The 18,744-nt window shown below is 50.9% G+C and overlaps 1 protein-coding gene across 1 annotated transcript; it reads left to right on the top strand.

Moving 5' to 3' along the window:
* The first annotated feature begins 5,168 nt into the window (after positions 1–5,168).
* ENDOD1 (endonuclease domain containing 1) lies at positions 5,169–16,795 on the top strand. The gene is made up of 2 exons (XM_026052960.1): positions 5,169–5,496; positions 12,188–16,795. The coding sequence occupies exons 1-2, from the start codon at positions 5,203–5,205 to the stop codon at positions 13,319–13,321; spliced, it is 1,428 nt and encodes a 475-aa protein (XP_025908745.1). The 5' UTR covers positions 5,169–5,202; the 3' UTR covers positions 13,322–16,795.
* The last annotated feature ends 1,949 nt before the right edge of the window (positions 16,796–18,744 follow it).

Genomic DNA, 18,744 nt, shown 5'->3' with positions numbered 1-18,744 from the left:
TGGCCTCAGCAAACCCTTAGTCCAGAATATCTCCCTCCTCCCCCTCCTTAGTTCCAAAATATTGCTGCCTTACTGGAGACAGGCGGTCCTGGGTGTGGTTGCTGTCTTGCTGCTGATGAAAGGGCTTGGGCCTCGCCAGCAGGTTTAGCTCTCTCAGGAGTTACGGCTTTCACATTGCTTCTCCTGAGATGAAGTAATCCTAACAAGTCTGTACTCCTAATTTTGTTCCCACCCATTAGGCTTTTATCAGTGTAGGCTGTAAGGAACTTTCTCATGTCTTGGTTTTACACAGCACCTAGTGCAGCGAAGTCCCACTACTGACTGAACCACCTGAAAAGTAGAATATTAATGAACAAATAGAAATGAATAGTAAGCAATAATGCCTAGGAGAAAAGCAGGGAATTCATTGACTTTCTGTTCAAAACGGATTTAAGGTGTGAAGGAACTATTGTGACTATGAAAAATGGATGAACTGTAAAACGAAGACCATAAAATTTGAACCATCTGTTCATTTATTGTAGTCAGTAATTTCTGTTAAAAAGCATCATCATTTACATTGTGATCTAATTTTAATAAATGAAAGTGTTGGAGCTTTCAGCACATCCCTAAATAACTCCATATAATAGTTAATTATTTGCATCATTAAAAATGTTGCCTTGCTCATATAAATCTATCCAACTTAGGCTGTCAAACACAGGATCTTTGTTATGCTTCTTACAGCCCGAAGTTTAACAGAAACGTCCCGAGTCTTAAGTCTGTGATAAAGTGCCAAGGAATGCAGCCTCTGGGCTTTATTAATTTTATTCAGTATTTATACAATACATTTATACTTCCTGGCTTCCAAGGGCACTGTCAGGATGAGGCTCCCACCGTGCAAGCTTCCGTGCAAGCCCAGGAGAGCTGGTCCCATCTTAAAGTTGTTTTGGGCCAGAGAGCAGTGTGGATACATCACCATTCCCATCTTCACCCTCCTCCTCTGCCTGGGCACCACAGGGGACAACCCCCATCATTTTATGTTACTGTCTGTTCTTCATCCTCCYTGTCCTTCTCTGTGCTGACCTCAGCCATGGCAGCACTGAAAGGTGTCCCCTGGTTGCTGCGCTCAGGGTGAGTGTATGGATACAAGGACATTGGATCAGCATGCCTGGCACTGGTCCTGAAGGGATTAGTGGCAGCTCCTTGTGCCACTTTTCTGTGAGCACCAGGGCCAAGGTGGGTTGAAGGTCAGCAGAGCATTGGAGACCACAAAGCCCTTTTCCCAGGATGAGGGGTGGCAAAGGGAAAGCATGAAGATGCCCCCTCCCCATCTCAAATCGCCTAGCTTAAGGATAAAAATAATTTCACTCCTCCTTTTCTCCCTTGCTCAGCACTGGGCTCTTTTCCCAGAGTGGATTTTTAAGCTAATTTTGAAGGAACTCTTTCCTCATGAGGCAAAGAAGAGGCAGGAGATGTGCTCTCTGACATGTGCTGGCATGTGCACCAGGGCTCTCCTCCTCCAAGCCAAATCCTGGCAGTGGGATCTCCAGAGAATTGAGTGGGTCTGCTCCAGCGGGACGGCTCTTGCTTGGGATTGCTTCTTTCTTCCCTTTTTCCTCAGAAGAACAAGGCAATAACGAACAGAACCACAGTCCTGCCCAGAGGCCACAGTTGGAGACAGGAGGTCAGGCCTGGAAAAATAAATATTCAGGGTCAAGTATGCTTTGGATAGACTAGATGAGAGGGGCTTGGCGTGTAGGGAGGAAGAAGCTATTTGTAGCAGTTGGAGTGTTGGCCGTGYGAGCCGCAGTGTGGGAAAGCAGGCAAACGAGCCCAGCAGCTTCCTGCTGCTGCGGGCTTTCAACACGGACACGTTTTTCAGGTTCGCCTCACACAGCCCTTTGGGGAAGTGTTCTTGTCTTTGAAACGTTTATTTTGGGACTCATGGGGAAGAGGAGGCCTGGTTGTCTTCATCAGATCAATGAAAAGCTCTTTTATCCTCCTTCCACCCCGACTCTCCCTCATTTTTTTTTCTCATTTTCTCATCACAGAAGCAAATATCTCTCCTCAGTTTTCTCTCTCATCTCTTCACTTGACCTGTCACATATTACATCTGCTGGTTTCCTCACATCTCTCCTTATTTGTACCCCTCTTAATCTCTCCTTAGGACCCCTTATTTTTGATGCAGAGCCCTGTCAGCTCCAGTTTTTGCCCTAATCACCTCCTCTTTTTCTGCCAAACGCACTTTCACAGAATCACAGAATGGTTAAGGTTGGAAGGGACCTTCTAGACTCATCTAGTCCAACCCCCTGCTCCAGCAGGGACATCCAGAGCACAGGGCACAGGGTGGAAGCCAGGCAGCTTTGGAAGATCTCCAGACTTTCTAGATACTTCCTTGTTCTTGCCTTTCTCCAGTCTCTGTATTTAGGCTTTTTTACCCCATGTTCCTTACCTCTCTCATGCCATACAAATGCTGTATTCCTGCCATCCATGGTGTACAGATGTTCCTGTCCACCCACACACCTCTGACTGCTGCTGAGGAGTCACTTCTCTCACCTRTCCCTTTGACCACATCACCTGCCTCTTCACATCCTCCAAGGGCTCCCTCTTTCTCATCAAACATCAGGTATCAGTGATCTTCACAGCCCGCCGTGGGGTTTGTGGCAGCAGTGGTGTGGTGGAGGCAGCCCCTAGGTCCAGTGAGGCCGCACTGACAGGCCCCATGTCTCACAGGCCACTTCCAACCCTGTGGACATTCTCCTAGGGCCCTTCTTGTCTCACACAAACAGCCCTAAGGGTTTTTCAAGCCATTCTTTGACATCTGATCTTCATACTCCCTTTTGCCTGCGAAGGTGCCTGGTGGCAGATAAGACGCGGGAGCACTGAGTTCTCTGGAGCTCCAATGTGCTTCCTCTCCCTGGTGTTTGGCTCCTCTGCCAGCCCTGGGCCAGCGGCATCATCTTCCCAGGGCCAGGCAGTCCCAAGGCTTTTATCTGCCCAGCGCAGAGTGTCCCACCCGTGGTGGTGACACCCGATCATTTTAGTAATAATGATGGTAACAAGAACAGAAGAACATGTAACAGTCCTGTGCTTAGGGATCACAACAGCTTAAGTTACGAAGAAACAGCCCACACAAACTCTAAGTTTTCTCCTCAAAGGAGGCTTAGCTCTGCGAGAAGATGGAAGCGGGGAGCAAAGGACTGTGACTTCATGCCAGTTTTCCTGGGRCATGAGGGCAGAGGCCACTTGGGGCTGAGTTGAGGGCTGCCCCCTTGATGGGGGATGCCTCGGGAGGTAGATAAGCTGGAGATATTGCAGGCTGGTTGCAGCCATGCCCACCTTGAGACACCTCCTGCTACCTTAGCCGTGGTACCTGCCTAACCCGGGATGATGTATGCYACTCATGGAGGAGGTTGCCAGACTGAGGGTCTCCTTGGGGAAGGGCTTACAACACTCAGGAGAACATTTTCCTCTGCTGCCTGGACTGTTGGAAGGCTGGGATAAGATCAGCATCTGGTTGCTCAGGTTTAGCTTCAATTTTTCATTTTCCAGGAGCATTTTTACATGCAGGAAAATGGCATTTTTGAGCCTCTGTTTTGGAGCTGCTGTATTCAGGTTGGGCTGTGTCTGCACACTCATTTCCACCATCTTTCCTGAACGTGACTAACTCTTTCTGTCAGTGCTAGGTGACCAAGCATGTGTCTGAAAATCAAACAGGATCACTTACCACATTTCCTGCTGCTCCCTGGCATGTCCAGCCTGCCGCAGGCTCCCCCGGCTGATAACATCACATGGAAAGGTGCTGACGTATTTCCTTGCTTGGGACTTCCAGAAGTCACCTCTGCCTAAAGTCTTAGAGCTCAATCTATATTTAGCTCTCTTACGGGCTCCTCCTTTGGCCTTGGCCAGTCATTTGARCTGTCCTCTGTCCCATTTCTCCATCTGCTGTAGGGACTGCTCCTTTCCCGGTCTGCAGAGCTCTTGTGGGACTGTAGCACCGGAGCTTCTTGGAGATCACGGAGTGAAACAGTGTTGTCTTTTGGCACTCAGGATTTGTTAAGGTGAGAGGACCTTGACAATATGTCTGATCACATCTAACTTCTTGGGTGGAAAATCACATGTTTTTGTCTCTGTTGAAATGCTCTGTAGTCTCCCCTCTGTCCCCACGGTAAAGATAACGTTAATTCCCCCCGTCACGGAGACAATACAGCCTTTTACCCAGTTGTAGCCCAGGTGGCATAAGCAGCTATTCCCTGAGCAGATAATACCTCTGGTGATCATTCCCACAGAGCAGTGGTTTCATTCCCTTTAAATTTAGAGAGAGATTTTGAGATTTATTTGACAGTTCTGTATGTTTGGCTAAATGTTCAGAGCTCTGTGCTGATTAGGCGTGTGTGATTGATTAGGGATATGTGATTATATGTCTATATATGAGAGAGAAGGATTCAGATATACCTCTAGATAGGTGATATATGTCCGTGTCTTTCTGTCCCTTGTTAATCTCTCCTGAGGGTGGCTTGCCAGCGTGAGGTGTTAATGCTCTACAGGGGGATTTGGGATGCCCTGTACAGCCTGTGCAGAGAGATGGGAGGAAAACGTTTTCCCCAGGCTCCTTTGGAGCCCGTGGCTGGTGGGGATAGTGAAGGCAGAGGCGCCACAAAGAGGCAGGAGGGACTCGCAGCAGTGCTGACCTCCTGCTCTCTGCCCCCATCCTTCTCCCTGTCTCTTGGCCAGCCTTGCTGCTGCAGAGGGCAGCGAGCACCTTCCTCCGGCCGGTGGATGTGACTTTGCAGCATCCTCCTGGCAGCCCCGCGACAGCTTCTGCCTGCGTCAGCCGCAAGCGGCGGGGCCTCTGCTGCAATGCAGCACAGCACCCGCTGCCACCACCACCGCCACCACCACCGCCACCACCRCCGCCACTGCCACCGCCACGCGGGGCTCCRGCCGGTGCCGTAGGAGCCGCCTGCCCCCGTTCCCTGGCGCTGCCCGAGGTTTCGGCCCGTCCCCGGCGCGGCTGGCGCGAGCAGCAGCGGGTGGCAGCGCCGCCTGGCACCCGCCCGGCCTCCCGGCGCCRCTGCCCGCAGGGGACGGCGGCCCTTCCACGCTGCGCTTCCCTCCAGCGCTGCTGCCGCATTCCAGGCGCTTCCCGCTCCGCTGCCGCACGCGCTYGCAGCGCCCAATCCAGCCGGGACGCGCCGGGCTTCCCGCAGCCCAAGGGAGAGCACCATGGAGACGCCGGTGGTATTTTTGCTTTGCCTCTCGGTTTTCCCAGGCATTTCCCAAGGCAGGGTTGTCAGAGAGGAGGAAACTGGGTTTGCGGAATGTAACGTGTTCTTCTCCGGACGAGTCCCACCAGAAGGATTTTCCGAGCCCTTCCACGTGAAAATCTGTCAGCAGTACAACAAAGAGCCCCGGTTTGCAACACTCTACAGCACTAAGGACAAAATTCCTCTCTATTCAGCTTTTAAATATACCAAAGCAGCCCAAAGTGAGGAGGAGGACTGGCTGGTTGAACCGCAGGTAAGTCAACCTTTCCTTTGCTGTAATTTTATTTTCCTCCACAACATTTCCTCTGGGGTGAAGGTATTAGCTGGGGATGGGGTTTTGTCAAGGAGTCAAGAGCTTGTGGAACTGCTTTTAATATTAATTTACCACAACCAGCCTATTTTTGTGCTTGGAAGTGATCAAATAGTTCCTCATCCCACAGAGATTGTATTGAAAAGTGAGAGGCTGCTGCACGCGCTATGGAACGTGGTAGGAAAAGAAAAATCCTCTTTTACCCTATAGGATGTGTTTGTTTTCTGTGGGGAGCTGTCACAGTCAGGGATAACAGGGTTAAACATTTCAGCGTGGAGCTGAAGTTTGCTCCGTTGCCAGMGTGATCCCGGTGTTGATAAGAGCCCTTTAGCTTCATTGCACAGAAATAAAACATACATTTGTGGCTCACCGAGTTGGCACGGCAGCTTTTTGTTGTGTCCCTCTGCCGCAGATAGGGAAGTGAATGACTGTGTCCTGGAACAGCGGAGTCAGAATTGTGCAGTATGCAGAGAATGTCACTACAGCCCCAGTGAYGGGTTTACCCAGGTCCTTCAGGCTGTTACATTTAGAGGCAAGCCTTAAAAACTGCTTGTGCCCTACGAGAAGCAGTACCCCTTCCCTGAGATTTTGCAAYATTGCAGTTATTTGAGCAATGAGCACGGGAAAGATGGTAGCAAAGGCCGACCTCCCCTCGGTATTCGGAGCAAGAAGGAATGTCAGGATGGGAAGGTGCTCGGCCGGACCATAAACAGTCATGGTATTAGAGGAGCATGTTGTGAGCRGGGCCCTCGTGTGCGAGGTGCTGCCAGTGCTCAGGATCAAAGCTCATCCCCATCCCAAATGAGCGGCTGTTGCCTGTTTTCCTGCTGGGCTGAGGAAATACTGAGGCTATAATCACCTCCCACAAGGTCGCCGAAAGCAAAGGCGGGGATCTAAGGCCCCTGGCTTTACCTTAGACCGTCTCCCTCCTCTCAGGCTTGGGATTTAAATTACAGGGGTTCCTGGGGGCCTTTGGATCTGCTTTCCTTCCACTTTGCAGATGCCCATGGGAGGTGCCTGCTTGCTCTTTTTAAGCAGAGAGAAGCCTTTTTGCAGTCTCTCCTTATGGAGATGGGGAAGCGTGACAGATTCTCAGAGCGCAGGGGGCAGCGAGGCAGGGACAGGATCCGCGGCCCCCGCGGCCGCGCGCGCTCCACTCTGCTCCCTCGACCACTCCGTGTGGCTTCCGATGTCCCTCCGGAGCGGCTGCCCTGCGCGGGTCTCCGACACCGACCCTGGCTCTTCCACATGGCGAGACCCCGCGTTGCACCTGCTAACACAGCTCTCGTCTTTCCTGCTTCAGGAATCGATCTGAGCCCCAGAGTTATTGCTGGGCTCTCCCCTTAGCTGCTCTGACTTGGCTCTTGGGGAACCCCATGGGTTGATGCTTCACTAGGGTCTGACTTAGGCCATCTTGGTCAGTGGTAGTGTGAATAAACAGAGGGATTTGAGGATTTTTCTCCCCTGGAGCAAAGTACTCTGACAAGAGTCAGAACAGTCTTCTGACAAGAACAGTCCCCTGGATTCTTTTTCCTCCTCCTCACTCTTGCTTGCTCATTTTATTCTTTTTCAACTCAAAAACAACCCTTAACCAACACCACTGTCCTTATCTGAAAGCATATACCCCAAACACATACACTCAGGCAGGCAAGATACAAGTTTTACTGAGGACCAGAGAGCTTTGGGCAAAAAGTGCTTTACCCGTGGAGATGCTTCCCAAGCGAGACTTTGCCTTTGGCCACAAGGAAGGGCCCTGGCACGGCGAGCCCAGGGAAGCTGTGCTGTGAATGGGGGGTGTCTTTGCTGTGAGACTGAAGGCACCCCTGTCACATCAGGTTGCATGTTATTCAATGACATGACCTTGCTGTAGCTCTCATTCTGTTAGTCACAGCTTGTGCAGGAGTCCCCATCACCCATTACTGAGTGCCAGGTACCTCCGTGGTGACTGACAGCAGCTGTGAAGTTCAGCAGAGGAGCTGCAGCCCAAGGAAGGCTAGATGATCTCTAGAGGTCCCTTCCAACCTTAACCATTCTGTGATTCTGTGAAGAAAACCAGGAGAAGCAATTTGGCAGAGGAATCTGTCAGAGGAAGAAATCAGGACTGAAAACATCCTAGCAGTCTTTCAGGAGAAAGAGCACCTACACATTCCTTGGGCACCCACTGTGGTGGAGCTGCAAGGGAGAAAGGGGAGAACAGATTTGCACCTGGTCTGCATGTTCTTATCAAGACTAAATCAGGTAGTTAAGACAGCTCAGATGGTCAACTAAATGCACAGTTTGCAATGCCTGCTTTGCAGCATAACCCAAAAAGGTCACACTGGCTGTTTTCTGGAAATCTTCCTGCCCGAGAGAGGCATGACCAGGTACAAACAGGCACACTTGCACAGGGACGTGTGTTTGGGCACATACACATGCACRGACGCAGCCAGCAGAAAGAAATCCCTGTAAAAATGCTCTGTGCATTCGGAGGAGTGACTAAGGGTTGTCACATGCCTTTTTGCAATAGATGGTGATGTAAAGGCAGCGCCTCGCTCCCCGCACGCCTGCCTCCCCAGGAATGCGCCTCTGAGGAGCGACTGCCAAATGTAGCACTGAGGCAGTAGCTGGATGGGCAACGAGAGGAATGTCATCACCTCCCACTGCTGACTGGCAGCTGGACACTGGGACTTAATTCAGCCATGGAGATTGTGAGAAACTAGAGAGCAACGRGAGTAGGTTCATAAGGAGGGCGCTGATGTGGTGCCCCAGGCTCAGGTTTGAAAACCTGTTGTGCCACAGATTTCATCAGGGGTCAAGAGCAAGTTGCTTAGGTGGGTTTCGCCTCATCTGATGTCAGTCAGTTAAAAACTGTATTTATGTCTGTCTCTGTGTTTTAGGAATGGAAAGTTCTGGAGATGCTTTTTCTATCCTGAAACACAATAAGCAGGATGAATCTCTCCCTCCTTTCGTTTACTTGCTGACTGGCCTCAGCTAGATGACCAAGGTGGCCTTTGTGTCCCCCAGCCATAGACCTTGTCTGATGCAGAGGGCTGCATCTGAGCTGCTCTGCTCATCTCCCTTGACAGTCAGTCAGTCAGGAGGAACGGGTACTTCTAAGGCACCTCCTACATCAGAAACCTCCATGTGAGATGCACTATGTCTAATCCCTGGGAAATGAATCCCACACTAGGGCTGGATCTCCACTGCAATCAAAGACGGGAGTGAGCCTGAGGCAACAGGGAGGGAAATGCTGTGGAGTGGGATGCTCATGTTTGCCTGGGATCCTGAGTACTAAAGTTGGGGAGATGGGAGCTAACTGTCCTGTGCTGTTAGATAAGACTTGACTGAAACTACCTGGCAAACATCTAGTGCCTGCCTCAACTCTTCAGCTGTTGCCTGTGATGGAAACTTGCCCTTAATCTTGCTCTGCCCCTTCTGTAAAATGGTAATCCTCACCATGTGTTTTGCAAGGCTGAGCACATATAATATCGTTAGGCTGGACTCAGGCTCGTATAGGTATTTAGATATCTAATTTGTTCTTAAATCCGCCCAAGTAAGGTGCTTATATGTGTGCTTGGATCTTGTCCTTGGCAACTGCAGCTTCTTTGGACAGGTGGATTCATGGCTGGCTCYGTGAACACAGATGTGCTTGGCCTGTGCCTCAAACCTGTGCCTCAAAGGCAGATCGTGTCCAGTGGCTGGGCAGCTTGTCCTTGGGGCTTGGTTGGAGGAGGCATCGTGGAGAGCTCCGTACCACGAGCTGCTACAGCACTGCCTGGACACAGCCCTGTGCCCCGTGCTCCAGGTGACCCTGCGTGTGCAGGGGCTTGGATTAGCTACTGCAAAGCGTACTGCGAATTATTCTCAAGCATCAGCCCTTATGTCACGGCTGCTTTTGTTTTCTGATGTATAAACAAGGCGAGGCCACGTTTTTCATGTTCTTTTCTAAATGCACCCACACCATCCCAATGGTATGTGCGAAATCCTGCAGCTGAACAGGTAACTGGAGGCATATTTACTTAAYAGGCGTCTTAAAGTTTGCATGCAGTGCCTCATAATCAGAGAAATTTAAGTTTATACCCTGTGCTGAATGTAGGCTGGGAATCTCTGCATTAAGGCAGAGATGACTAGTCTCGGGTCTGCATCTTTTTGTGGTACAGCACCTSCACCTCCCTCTGTTGTTTTTCTTTTTTTTTCTCATTTTGGAGAAGGCTGCAGGACCCTGAATCGGGAAAGAGGCCACAGTGCCGATCTGCAGAGGGAGTGAGGGTGGATGGGTGCCCTGAAATGACATTATTCTTTAAAGAAGCAGTTCCCAGACATGGAAACTGCGCCTGGGCCCCCTCCCACCTTGCACRTACTGGGTGATTAAACGCACCGGGAGCATCCCCTGCCTCACGACACAGCACAGGCATCTCAGCAGAACGGGGCAAATGGGCAAGTCCAGGAAGGGCTGTGATTTTAGGGGGTGCAGCTCAACAAATCTGATCTTGTCAGGCAGCTCAGTCCACAGGGAGAGGTTGAGGACCCAGAAAAAGAGGGTGCAAAATAAGGCAAAGTGTAGATTAAGTTGTATATTTAGAAAAATAAAGACTCGTGCACCAGCAGGTCAGAACTTGGGTGAGGCCTGTGATCCTTTCAGTCCTCTAGCGATATGCACCAGATCACAGAGTCACAGGATGGTTGAGGTTGGAAGGAACCTGGTGRCAGCCAGTCAGGTTTGCAAGATCTCCAGAGAAGGAGACTCCACAACCTCCCTGGGCAGCCTGTTCCAGGACTCTGTCACCCACACAGGAAGGAAGTTCTTCCTCACATGCATAAGGAACTGCCTGTGTTTTARCTTACACCCATTTCCCCTTTCCCATGTCCTGTCACTGGCCACCATTGAGAAGAGTTTGGCCCCATCCTCTTTACATTCTCCCCTCAGGTACTTATACATATTGATCAGATCCCCTCTCAATCTTCTCTTCTCCGGGCTAACAGGCTCAGCTCACTTAGCCTTTCCTTATACAAGAGATGCTCCAGTCCCCTCAAAAAAAGGGCTAGAAACCTCCCAGCAGGTGTGTGAGGAGATGCAGTCCCTGGCAAAGCTTGTGTTGCTGACACAGTGCCCAGCCTTGGTGCAGAGACCTCCTGAGCTCTGCAGGAGCGAGGCAAGAGGCCAACAAATAAGAGTCAGTCTCCACAACAAGGGTGATGGGAGCTACTATCCTTCCAGCGCTGCCTCTTTTACACCCTTTCTCAGCAGAAGGTGGCCAAGCCATAGCAGCTATCCAGAAATAATGCAGGAAGCTGGGGGACCAAACAGGTGCCAACCTTCTGGCTGCCACCCTGTGCCCCRTGCCCTGGGTGTCCCTGCTGGAGCAGGSGGGGTTGGACTAGATGATCCCTAGAGGTCCCTTCCAACCTCAACCATCTTGTGATTCTGAAAGGTCKCAGGGATGTAAATGGTGGGAACCATCTGCTCAAGTGCATTACAGAGGAGCCAAGGGACTAAGAGGGATGAGTGGAGAGTGGCTCAAGTAGAGCATGAACTGTCTGCCATATCCGTTTCCCATACAGGTACTATGCGGTGCAGTAAACAGTCTCCAGGCGAGGAGTAAAGACAGCAGATTTAATTGGGAGTCCAGGAGTCCAGGGCCATGGCCTTTGAGCAGACACCACATGAGGCAGAGCCTGCAGAGACGGGCTGCACCCCTGAATTTCTCCCAACACACAGAGCCTCTAATCTGAGGAAGAAAATTACAATGCRGTGCACCCCTCAGGAAAGGGGGCACACGGTGCCAAACAAGCAGGAGTGACTAAGGGCAGAGAGAGCAGCAGCTTTCTGAGAAAGCCCTGAGCGCACCGTGGTGTTTGAGAGCTCCTGCTCCCACTGCTCATTAAGGGATGCCTGGTGCAGCAATTACTGCTTCCAGGCCYGTGGTTCAGGAATGGGAAACGAGCACATAGCAGAGATTCCACCCAAGCTGCAGTGACAGCCTCCCTGCCCTTGCTGCCCTGGGGAGGATTGTGGTCTGTGAGGGTGAGGATGACACTGTTCATGACAAGGCCTGCGAGCGCCCTGCGAGCTCACTGCAGAGCCTGYGTTCAGGACTGTGAGGGATAATTCAGGTCACCTGCCATGCTGCCCTACTTGCTTCTGCTTTCCTACACGATGAATTGAGAGGGGTAAATGCCTTCTCTAGAGCTCTTAAAAATCATGCCTTTTTTTCTTCATTGYCTGGTTTTGAAAGTCCAGCTCATGCGTATTTTAAGGTACAACAGTAGGTGCTTTAATGAGTTGGAGTTGCCACCATCTTTGGTGGTCCTAACTCAAGCCATCTATTCTCCAAAATATCTTCTAGAACAAGCACAGTTTAGGGGCTGCTGAAATTCTGCAGGCTGTGCTGTCCTGCAGACCAAAGTGGAGAACTCTAAGCAGCCCTGCTCTAAACTTGTGTGCTCAGCAGGACAGCTCAGTGCTGCTCATGCTCCAGGGCTGCTCATGCTCCTCTGAACTACTTARAGGAGAACAAGGAAGGAATGCAGCATGTGATCTGAGGAACGCTGTGTAGTAGCAGTTGTGATGGAAAATGTACCTCATGGTCTATTTTACACATTGTTTTCTAGGAAGATAAATSACATCCAGTAAATCTTCTCTCTGCTCTTTCAGATAGATGATCCAGAAAATGACCTGCAGGAGATGGTGCACGAAGCTGATATTGCTGGCTCCGTGGCCAGCCTTGGTGCAAATCAAGCCCTGACCTCGGACTACGTGGGCTCTGGTTATGAGAGAGGGCTGCTGAATCCCAGCTTGCTAAATGAGAAGGATTTCCAGATGGCCACTTACACGCTCACGAATGCTGTCCCTCTGAGCCCATTGCACAGCAAAAGCTGGCACAGAGACATCAGGAGGGTAGTGGAGGAGGCTCTGGTCCCTCATTGCTCCAAGAAGGATCATCTCTACCTCCTTGCAGGTGCAATTCCTTCCAAYGTCCTGGTTAATGGCAAGGTGTCAGTGCCAGAGACCCTGTGGCTGGCAGCCTGCTGTGATGCTCCAGAGGGATGGTCCTTAGCACTGGTGAAGAAAGTGAAAGAGGAAAACAGTCTGGCAGACCTAGYGGTGGGAGAGCTGGAGCAGCAGCTTCCAGCAGGAGTTCAGTTGTTCAAGGGCAACTGTGGGGAAGATAACCCAAGTCAGGAGAAAATGGAAGCAGTGCTGCAAGCAGTTGCTCTGATCCGCTCTGGAGAGCAAGGAGGAACAAGTGACAACCAGGAGGCCAAGGACAGTGGCTTTGTGCGAAAAGTGGCTGGCATCATTGCCACCCCCTTCATCAAACTCCTGGAACTCCTCATCTACGTGTTCGTGGAGCTGGTGAAATTTGTGTTTCGCTTTCTGTGGCTTGTGGTCAAGCAGGTGGTCAGTACTGTTCTGAATGGAGTCAGCAACCTGTGGAACGGGGTGGTTTTCTACCTCACGGAGATCAGCAAGGTGCTCATCAGCATCCCCTGTGATGTGGGGAAGGTCATCGTCAACATCCTGCAGGGTTTTTGGGGAATTGTTCAAGATGTTGCACTGATCACGTACAAGGTCCTGAGCATCCCCATGGGATTTGTCCTCCACCTTGCTGCTTTCCCCTATTACACCATCTGTGCCATCCCCTCCCTCCTCAAAGACATAGCCACTGGGATCGGTGGCACCTTCTCGCTGGTTATTGATGCCATGGGCACCCTTCTGCATGGCTTTTACTACCTTGCTGCTCACATAATCAAAAGGTTTGTCCCTAAGGGCTCCTCTGATGACTGATGAAAATTAAAAATCAAAGCTGCAAAGACAAAAAGCGGAACAGGAGTGGGGTAATGCTTTAAGATACGTGGCCAAATGCTGTCAATTCTGTTCTGATATTTATTGTAGTGACATTAATAATAATGAACAAATTGGGGAGTAACAGGGAGGGCCAAGGTAACTTCACTTCGGGACACCACCATTGTAACTTAAGTTCTACCTATTTTAAAGTATTTGAGCTTTATGACTGTGGGTCACAGAGCTTCTGTGATTTGTGAATGTCAAGTTGTTTCCTCTGGGAGATACCTTCTTACTGTGGTACAAAGTTATTTCTTTCCAACTAAGATAACACTTGGACCTATGCACTGGCACGAACTCTGCAGAACCACATTCCTGTTAGGGAGAAGAGGGTAGTAAGGGGAGGATTTTAGTTGCAAAGTTTATTTTTAATCATGGAGAAAGGAAAATGATGTTAAGGGTGAAAGAACTAGAGGGTTGGTAAATGGTGGGGAATGGTAGGCAGCAGGGAGGGAACATGGGGCTAAATTCTGCTGTTTGTTGCACTGCTCATTTCACTGGGGTTCCACTGGTGGAGCCCAGGGAAGAGCTAGGCTGGGGGTATTTTATCTGATAGTTCTCGAGCCTTGGCCTTTCAAGGCAGCTGAAATCACATGGGTCTTGTTTTGAGGAAATACCAGCTGCCAATTCTTTCATGTAGTGGGAAAATACTTTCCCTTAGCCATACTAAGCTCACTTTCTCCAAACCATTCCTTGCTCTTTGGTGACCACTAAAGGTCTAAATTCCAAAGTCCTTGTTCTAGCTGGCCTGCTCCAAAGTCCAGAWGTGAGATGTGAGTCAGGCTTTTGGCTTTAATTCAGGGGCCCATGTTTCAGTTACCGACCTGTCTTGCCTCCTTTTAGAGCTGACACTTCAAATATACAACAGTGTTTATGTGCCTGAGATCTGTGCGAGATGATACCCAGGCTGGAAAGCAGCAGTGTCACAGTCATCCTTCTTAGGCATGCTCTGGATGTGCTCCCATGGGGAAAATGATCCCACATTTTCCTCCGAGACAGTGGAAAAGTGGCCCTGCCTTTCTCGCTTGTCTAGATCAGAGCACCAGTGAAAGTCCTTAGGAACAAGGAGACAAGGAACACAGGAAAGATATGCGGGGAATTTTGCTGCTTTCACACTGAGGGCTGTCATGTTTTTCTAAACTCCACRTGGAGAGCAGGCAGCCTAGAGCATGGGCAGGACTCTGTGCTAGGAAAGGTAGGTGGTTCTCATTGGAGCTGTGTTACTTCCCAGCAAATTGAGTTATCTGAGGATCCAGACCTGTGCCATGCCCAGAACTTGGAGGAAGTTAGTCCTGGCATCGGGAGGGGAATGGCAAAAGGAATGGAAGGCTCATGGCAAGTTAGTTACACTTGGAGGTCCTGCTGGCACTGATGTGGCAGGCAGAGGACTCCTGATCCAAGACAAGGAGAAAGGTCCACATGGCCCTCAGTGCCCAGCTCAAACAGAATYCTAGCAGCTCAGCCACTGGTAGATCTGGGCATCCTCTGGGCATATTTACTTTCTGAAACTGAGAAGGGAAAAGTGGTTGTGTTGCCCCTCTCTCATGTGAGGATCATTGACTGCGAAGAGGAAGAAGAGGCGAGAGGGAGACCTAGAGCACAGCACTCATTCTCTTGCATACCAACCTCCCTAGTTAGCCCGTAACTCTCTCCACAAGCACTTGTTTGTGCCGGGAGGGGACACAGCCCCTGTTCCTTACTGCTTCACCAGAAATAACGCAGCCCTCTCCGATGGCAGCTGGGACTCCTGGGCACTGCCCACATCTGAGACACCAAAGCTGGGGTGTGTATGGGGACTTCGCAGGGAGCAGCCACCCGTTATCCCACCCCGGCCGCGCAGTCACAGCTGAGAGGGGAGCAGAAACTCGTGTCGATGGCAGAGCAGGGCACTGTGGCACTGCTGTTCCCCAGGGCGCCACTCAGCTCTGCTCCCTCTTCCCTCTTCATGTTGATCTGCTCCCTGTGCTGTGGACACCACCCGCACTGTGCTGCTCGCGACTAACCCCGAGCTACAGATACCCCATTCCTCAACAAGGCACCTTGGCTTCTCTCCCTCCTACTGAATAAAGAAGGGGCTGAGCTGAAGAGAGCGGGTTCAGGGGGGCAGGAAGAGCTGAGTGGCTCCCACCGGCGTGTCCTCAGTGCGCCGCCATTTCCTTGCTCACCTCACGGGGTGGGCGCCRCAGGCCGCCCTGCCTCCGCGCCCCCTAACAGCCAGCCCTGGCAGCGCTGCTGGAGCCGCCCCGCGGTGTCCCCTGCCACCGAGGCCACAGGGCAGCCCATGGGCCCAGCCCAAGCTCAGGGGAATTCGGGAAGAAGGAGAGGCCTCCTTGGCAGTGGTGTTGGACTCCCTCGAAATGGAGGGCAACTTTTGCGTGTCAGGAGAGTCTAATCAGCCAGACCCAACAGTGTTTTACACTCTGGTCCTTTTCCCTGAAGCTCCCGGTTGGTACAGGGATTTTGGATGAGAGGCAAGTTCCAAGTTGCTGCTCCCAGCAGTCAGAAAACAGCCCYCGGCTGCCTAGGAAAACTCTTTCCAATCCAAATGTTGCTTCTTTGCATACCTGAATGTGCCTTCCCTTCCCTCCGGCCACAGGGCCAGCTGTTGAGTCTGGTCTTGACAGACCTGGGTTTCTGCTCCTTTTTGGGAGTGAGGATGCGTCAGCAGATGAGTGAGATCCTGCGAGCTGGGCTCTGCTCTGGGGGTGTGTGACAGCAGCCCCGGGAAGGAGAGCAACAAGCTCAGGTGTCAGGAGCCGTGACCGGAGCATCAGTGCAGGAGAGCCAGGGTCCCACAGGAGGGCACACGCCTTGGTTGTTGCTGCATCACTTGAGCTGCAGTTGGAGGCAGCTGCGGTGCACATTGCAGCCTCTCCCATGGCCTGTGCACAGCCCCTGGCTGGCCACTTGTCCCAGCACAACCAGCACGAGCAGCGCACGGTGACCACGGTGCCCTGGGAGCTCATGTGTGGTGGCAGCAAGGACGAAATACTGCAGCACACGTGGAGGTCACACATCTCCATCCCCATTGCCACCCAGCCCGGCTGAGTTCGGGCCAGCCCGCAAGCTTCTCTGTGCTGCTCATGATTCATGTTGATCGTGATGATTCTGCTGCAGCCACGGTTTTTGCTTGCAGGCTGGGCAGTCCTTTAAATCTAGGGGTCTGCAGTGCTGTAGGACTTGGGCAGAGGTTGAGTGATACAATTAAAATTGTTTTAGCATGCTCAGGTTTCAAACACTAAAGAACACAACCAGCACAGGTCATTTTTTCTCTTGTGCTGCATGTCTGAGCAGGTAATAGGAAATTGACCTAAAACACTGAGTAATTATTACAGAACAAGCAACATCCTGCTATAAACTAACTATTATTTGAGATTATCATTGCCTCGGCATGACTTACAGCTTGTGAGCTCTATTCTATCCTTGGAAATGTATGGCTTTAACAAAATAAAAGTTACTTTTCCAAAGAAGGACTCATATCACATTTCTCTCACACTTTCCAAACAAGATAATGTAACCTATAGATCTCTGACTAATCAAGAAAGTAGCAGAAGAACAGTCGTTCTTTGTTACAACTTGACATCTGATATTAATGGCTCTSTTATACCTTTAAAATAGGTTTCCTCTCTCAAAGCATTTTTAAAAGAGTTAATACAATAAGCTACAGAATGTGTAGGTGAAAGCTGGGCATTTATAGGCAACAAGTTCAGCTCTGTATATGCTGAAAGAGGAGATTTCATTTTGAGATATGCAGCTACTAGTGAGGTGGAAGATGATGAGCCACTTCAGTACAGAAAAAAAACTCACATCATGGCAGGATGCAAAGTGCTGTCAGCATCTCAGAGAGCATGGGGAGGCAGGACTATGCCTAAACTGTATGGAGCGGGGACACTTGTCCACCCCTCACCTCTTGCAAAGAAGCTCTGCAGGTCTCTGGCCACCAAGTGGCTGAGGGCATCTGCTCCCAGCTGAAGAGCAGCACAGGGGTCCTCACCTCCCCGCCAGGGCTTACGCTGACCTTTTAGCATAAGGAGCCATGCAGTAGATCAGGAGCATTGGCTGAGCAATGAGCTGCCCTCCTAGACTGCCATCGACCCAGCGACRGGCTGTGTTGAGGTAGGAGGATTAGTGCAGAAAGGGAAGGGAGCTCTTCAGATCATAGAATCATAGAATGCCSAAGGTTGGAAGGGACCTCAGAGGTCATCGAGTCCAACCCCCCTGCTCATGCAGGGTCACCTAGAGCACGTGGCACAGGGCTGCATCCAAGCGGGTTTTAAAGATCTCCAAAGAAGGAGACTCCACAACCTCCCTGGGCAACCTGTTCCAGTGCTTTGTCACCCTCACAGTGAAGAAATGCTTCCTTAAGTTCCTATGGAACTTCCCATGCTTCAGTTTGAAGCCATTTCCTCTAGTCCTATCACTGTCCACCACTGAAAAGAGGTCGGCCCCCTCCTCCTCCCTCCCTCCCTTGAGGTATTTATACACGCTGATCAGGTCCCCCCTCAGCCTCCTCTTCTCCAGGCTGAACAGGCCCAGCTCTCTCAGCCTTTGCTCATAGGGCAGATGTTCCAGGCCTCTGATCATCCTGGTAGCCCTGCGTTGGACTCTCTCCAGCAGCTCCAGATGAATGGAGAGTTCAGGCCCTGAGCACCCGCTGCCCTGCACTGAGTGCTCACTTTGGCCTTTGGAAAGCTCCCAAGGTTGGCTGGAGTTTGTGGCTGAAGGGAAGGGCAGGACTGATCCTCAGTGCCTGCTTTTGGCAAGTCACCTTGGCTTCCTTTACAGCTGAGAGGGAGAAACTCAGTCTTCTGGCATGCCATTCACATGTCCTCTAATTTGCAACAAGAAAAATSACCTTCTAAAAGAGACCTTTGCTTTCCAGAGGTCATCTAAGAAAGCCTGGGGTGACTAGCCCAGATGGTGGCATTTTCATTTGCAGATACCTCCGTTCAAGCAGATGAACCTCTTCCAGAGGAGTCTGGAACTGTAGTTCCAGTTTTAGAACTGTACAAGTTCCATGTGTGTGACAGGAGCCCTAAACCATGCCTGTACAAAGAGGAGAAAGGCTAAGCAGTACTTAGATGATGAAAATTGGCCCAAATTCACTCATAGCATAAGGAAGACCGTGAATTAAATGGATGTCAGCCAGACTGTCTAGTGCTATGGCACAGGAGATTCTGTGCTCTTGAAGGTGACTTCGATCTATGCTACATTCACCTGGTTTGGGACCAGAGAGAGAAGCCATCCACACACTCACCACAGAGTGATCTGTGGTGCCGAGATCACCACAGCCTGTATGTGTCACAGGTCTTGGGTTAGTCTTCCAGATCACCCTTCTGCTGCCATTGCTCATTTTGGAGGTACTC

The sequence above is a fragment of the Nothoprocta perdicaria genome, unplaced genomic scaffold, assembly GCF_003342845.1.
Source record: "Nothoprocta perdicaria isolate Ctin4 unplaced genomic scaffold, notPer1 scaffold_94, whole genome shotgun sequence".
Taxonomy (NCBI): Eukaryota; Metazoa; Chordata; class Aves; order Tinamiformes; family Tinamidae; genus Nothoprocta; species Nothoprocta perdicaria.
The sequence above is the reverse complement of the archived record's forward strand: the minus strand, read 5'-3'. Positions and strand labels throughout refer to the sequence as shown.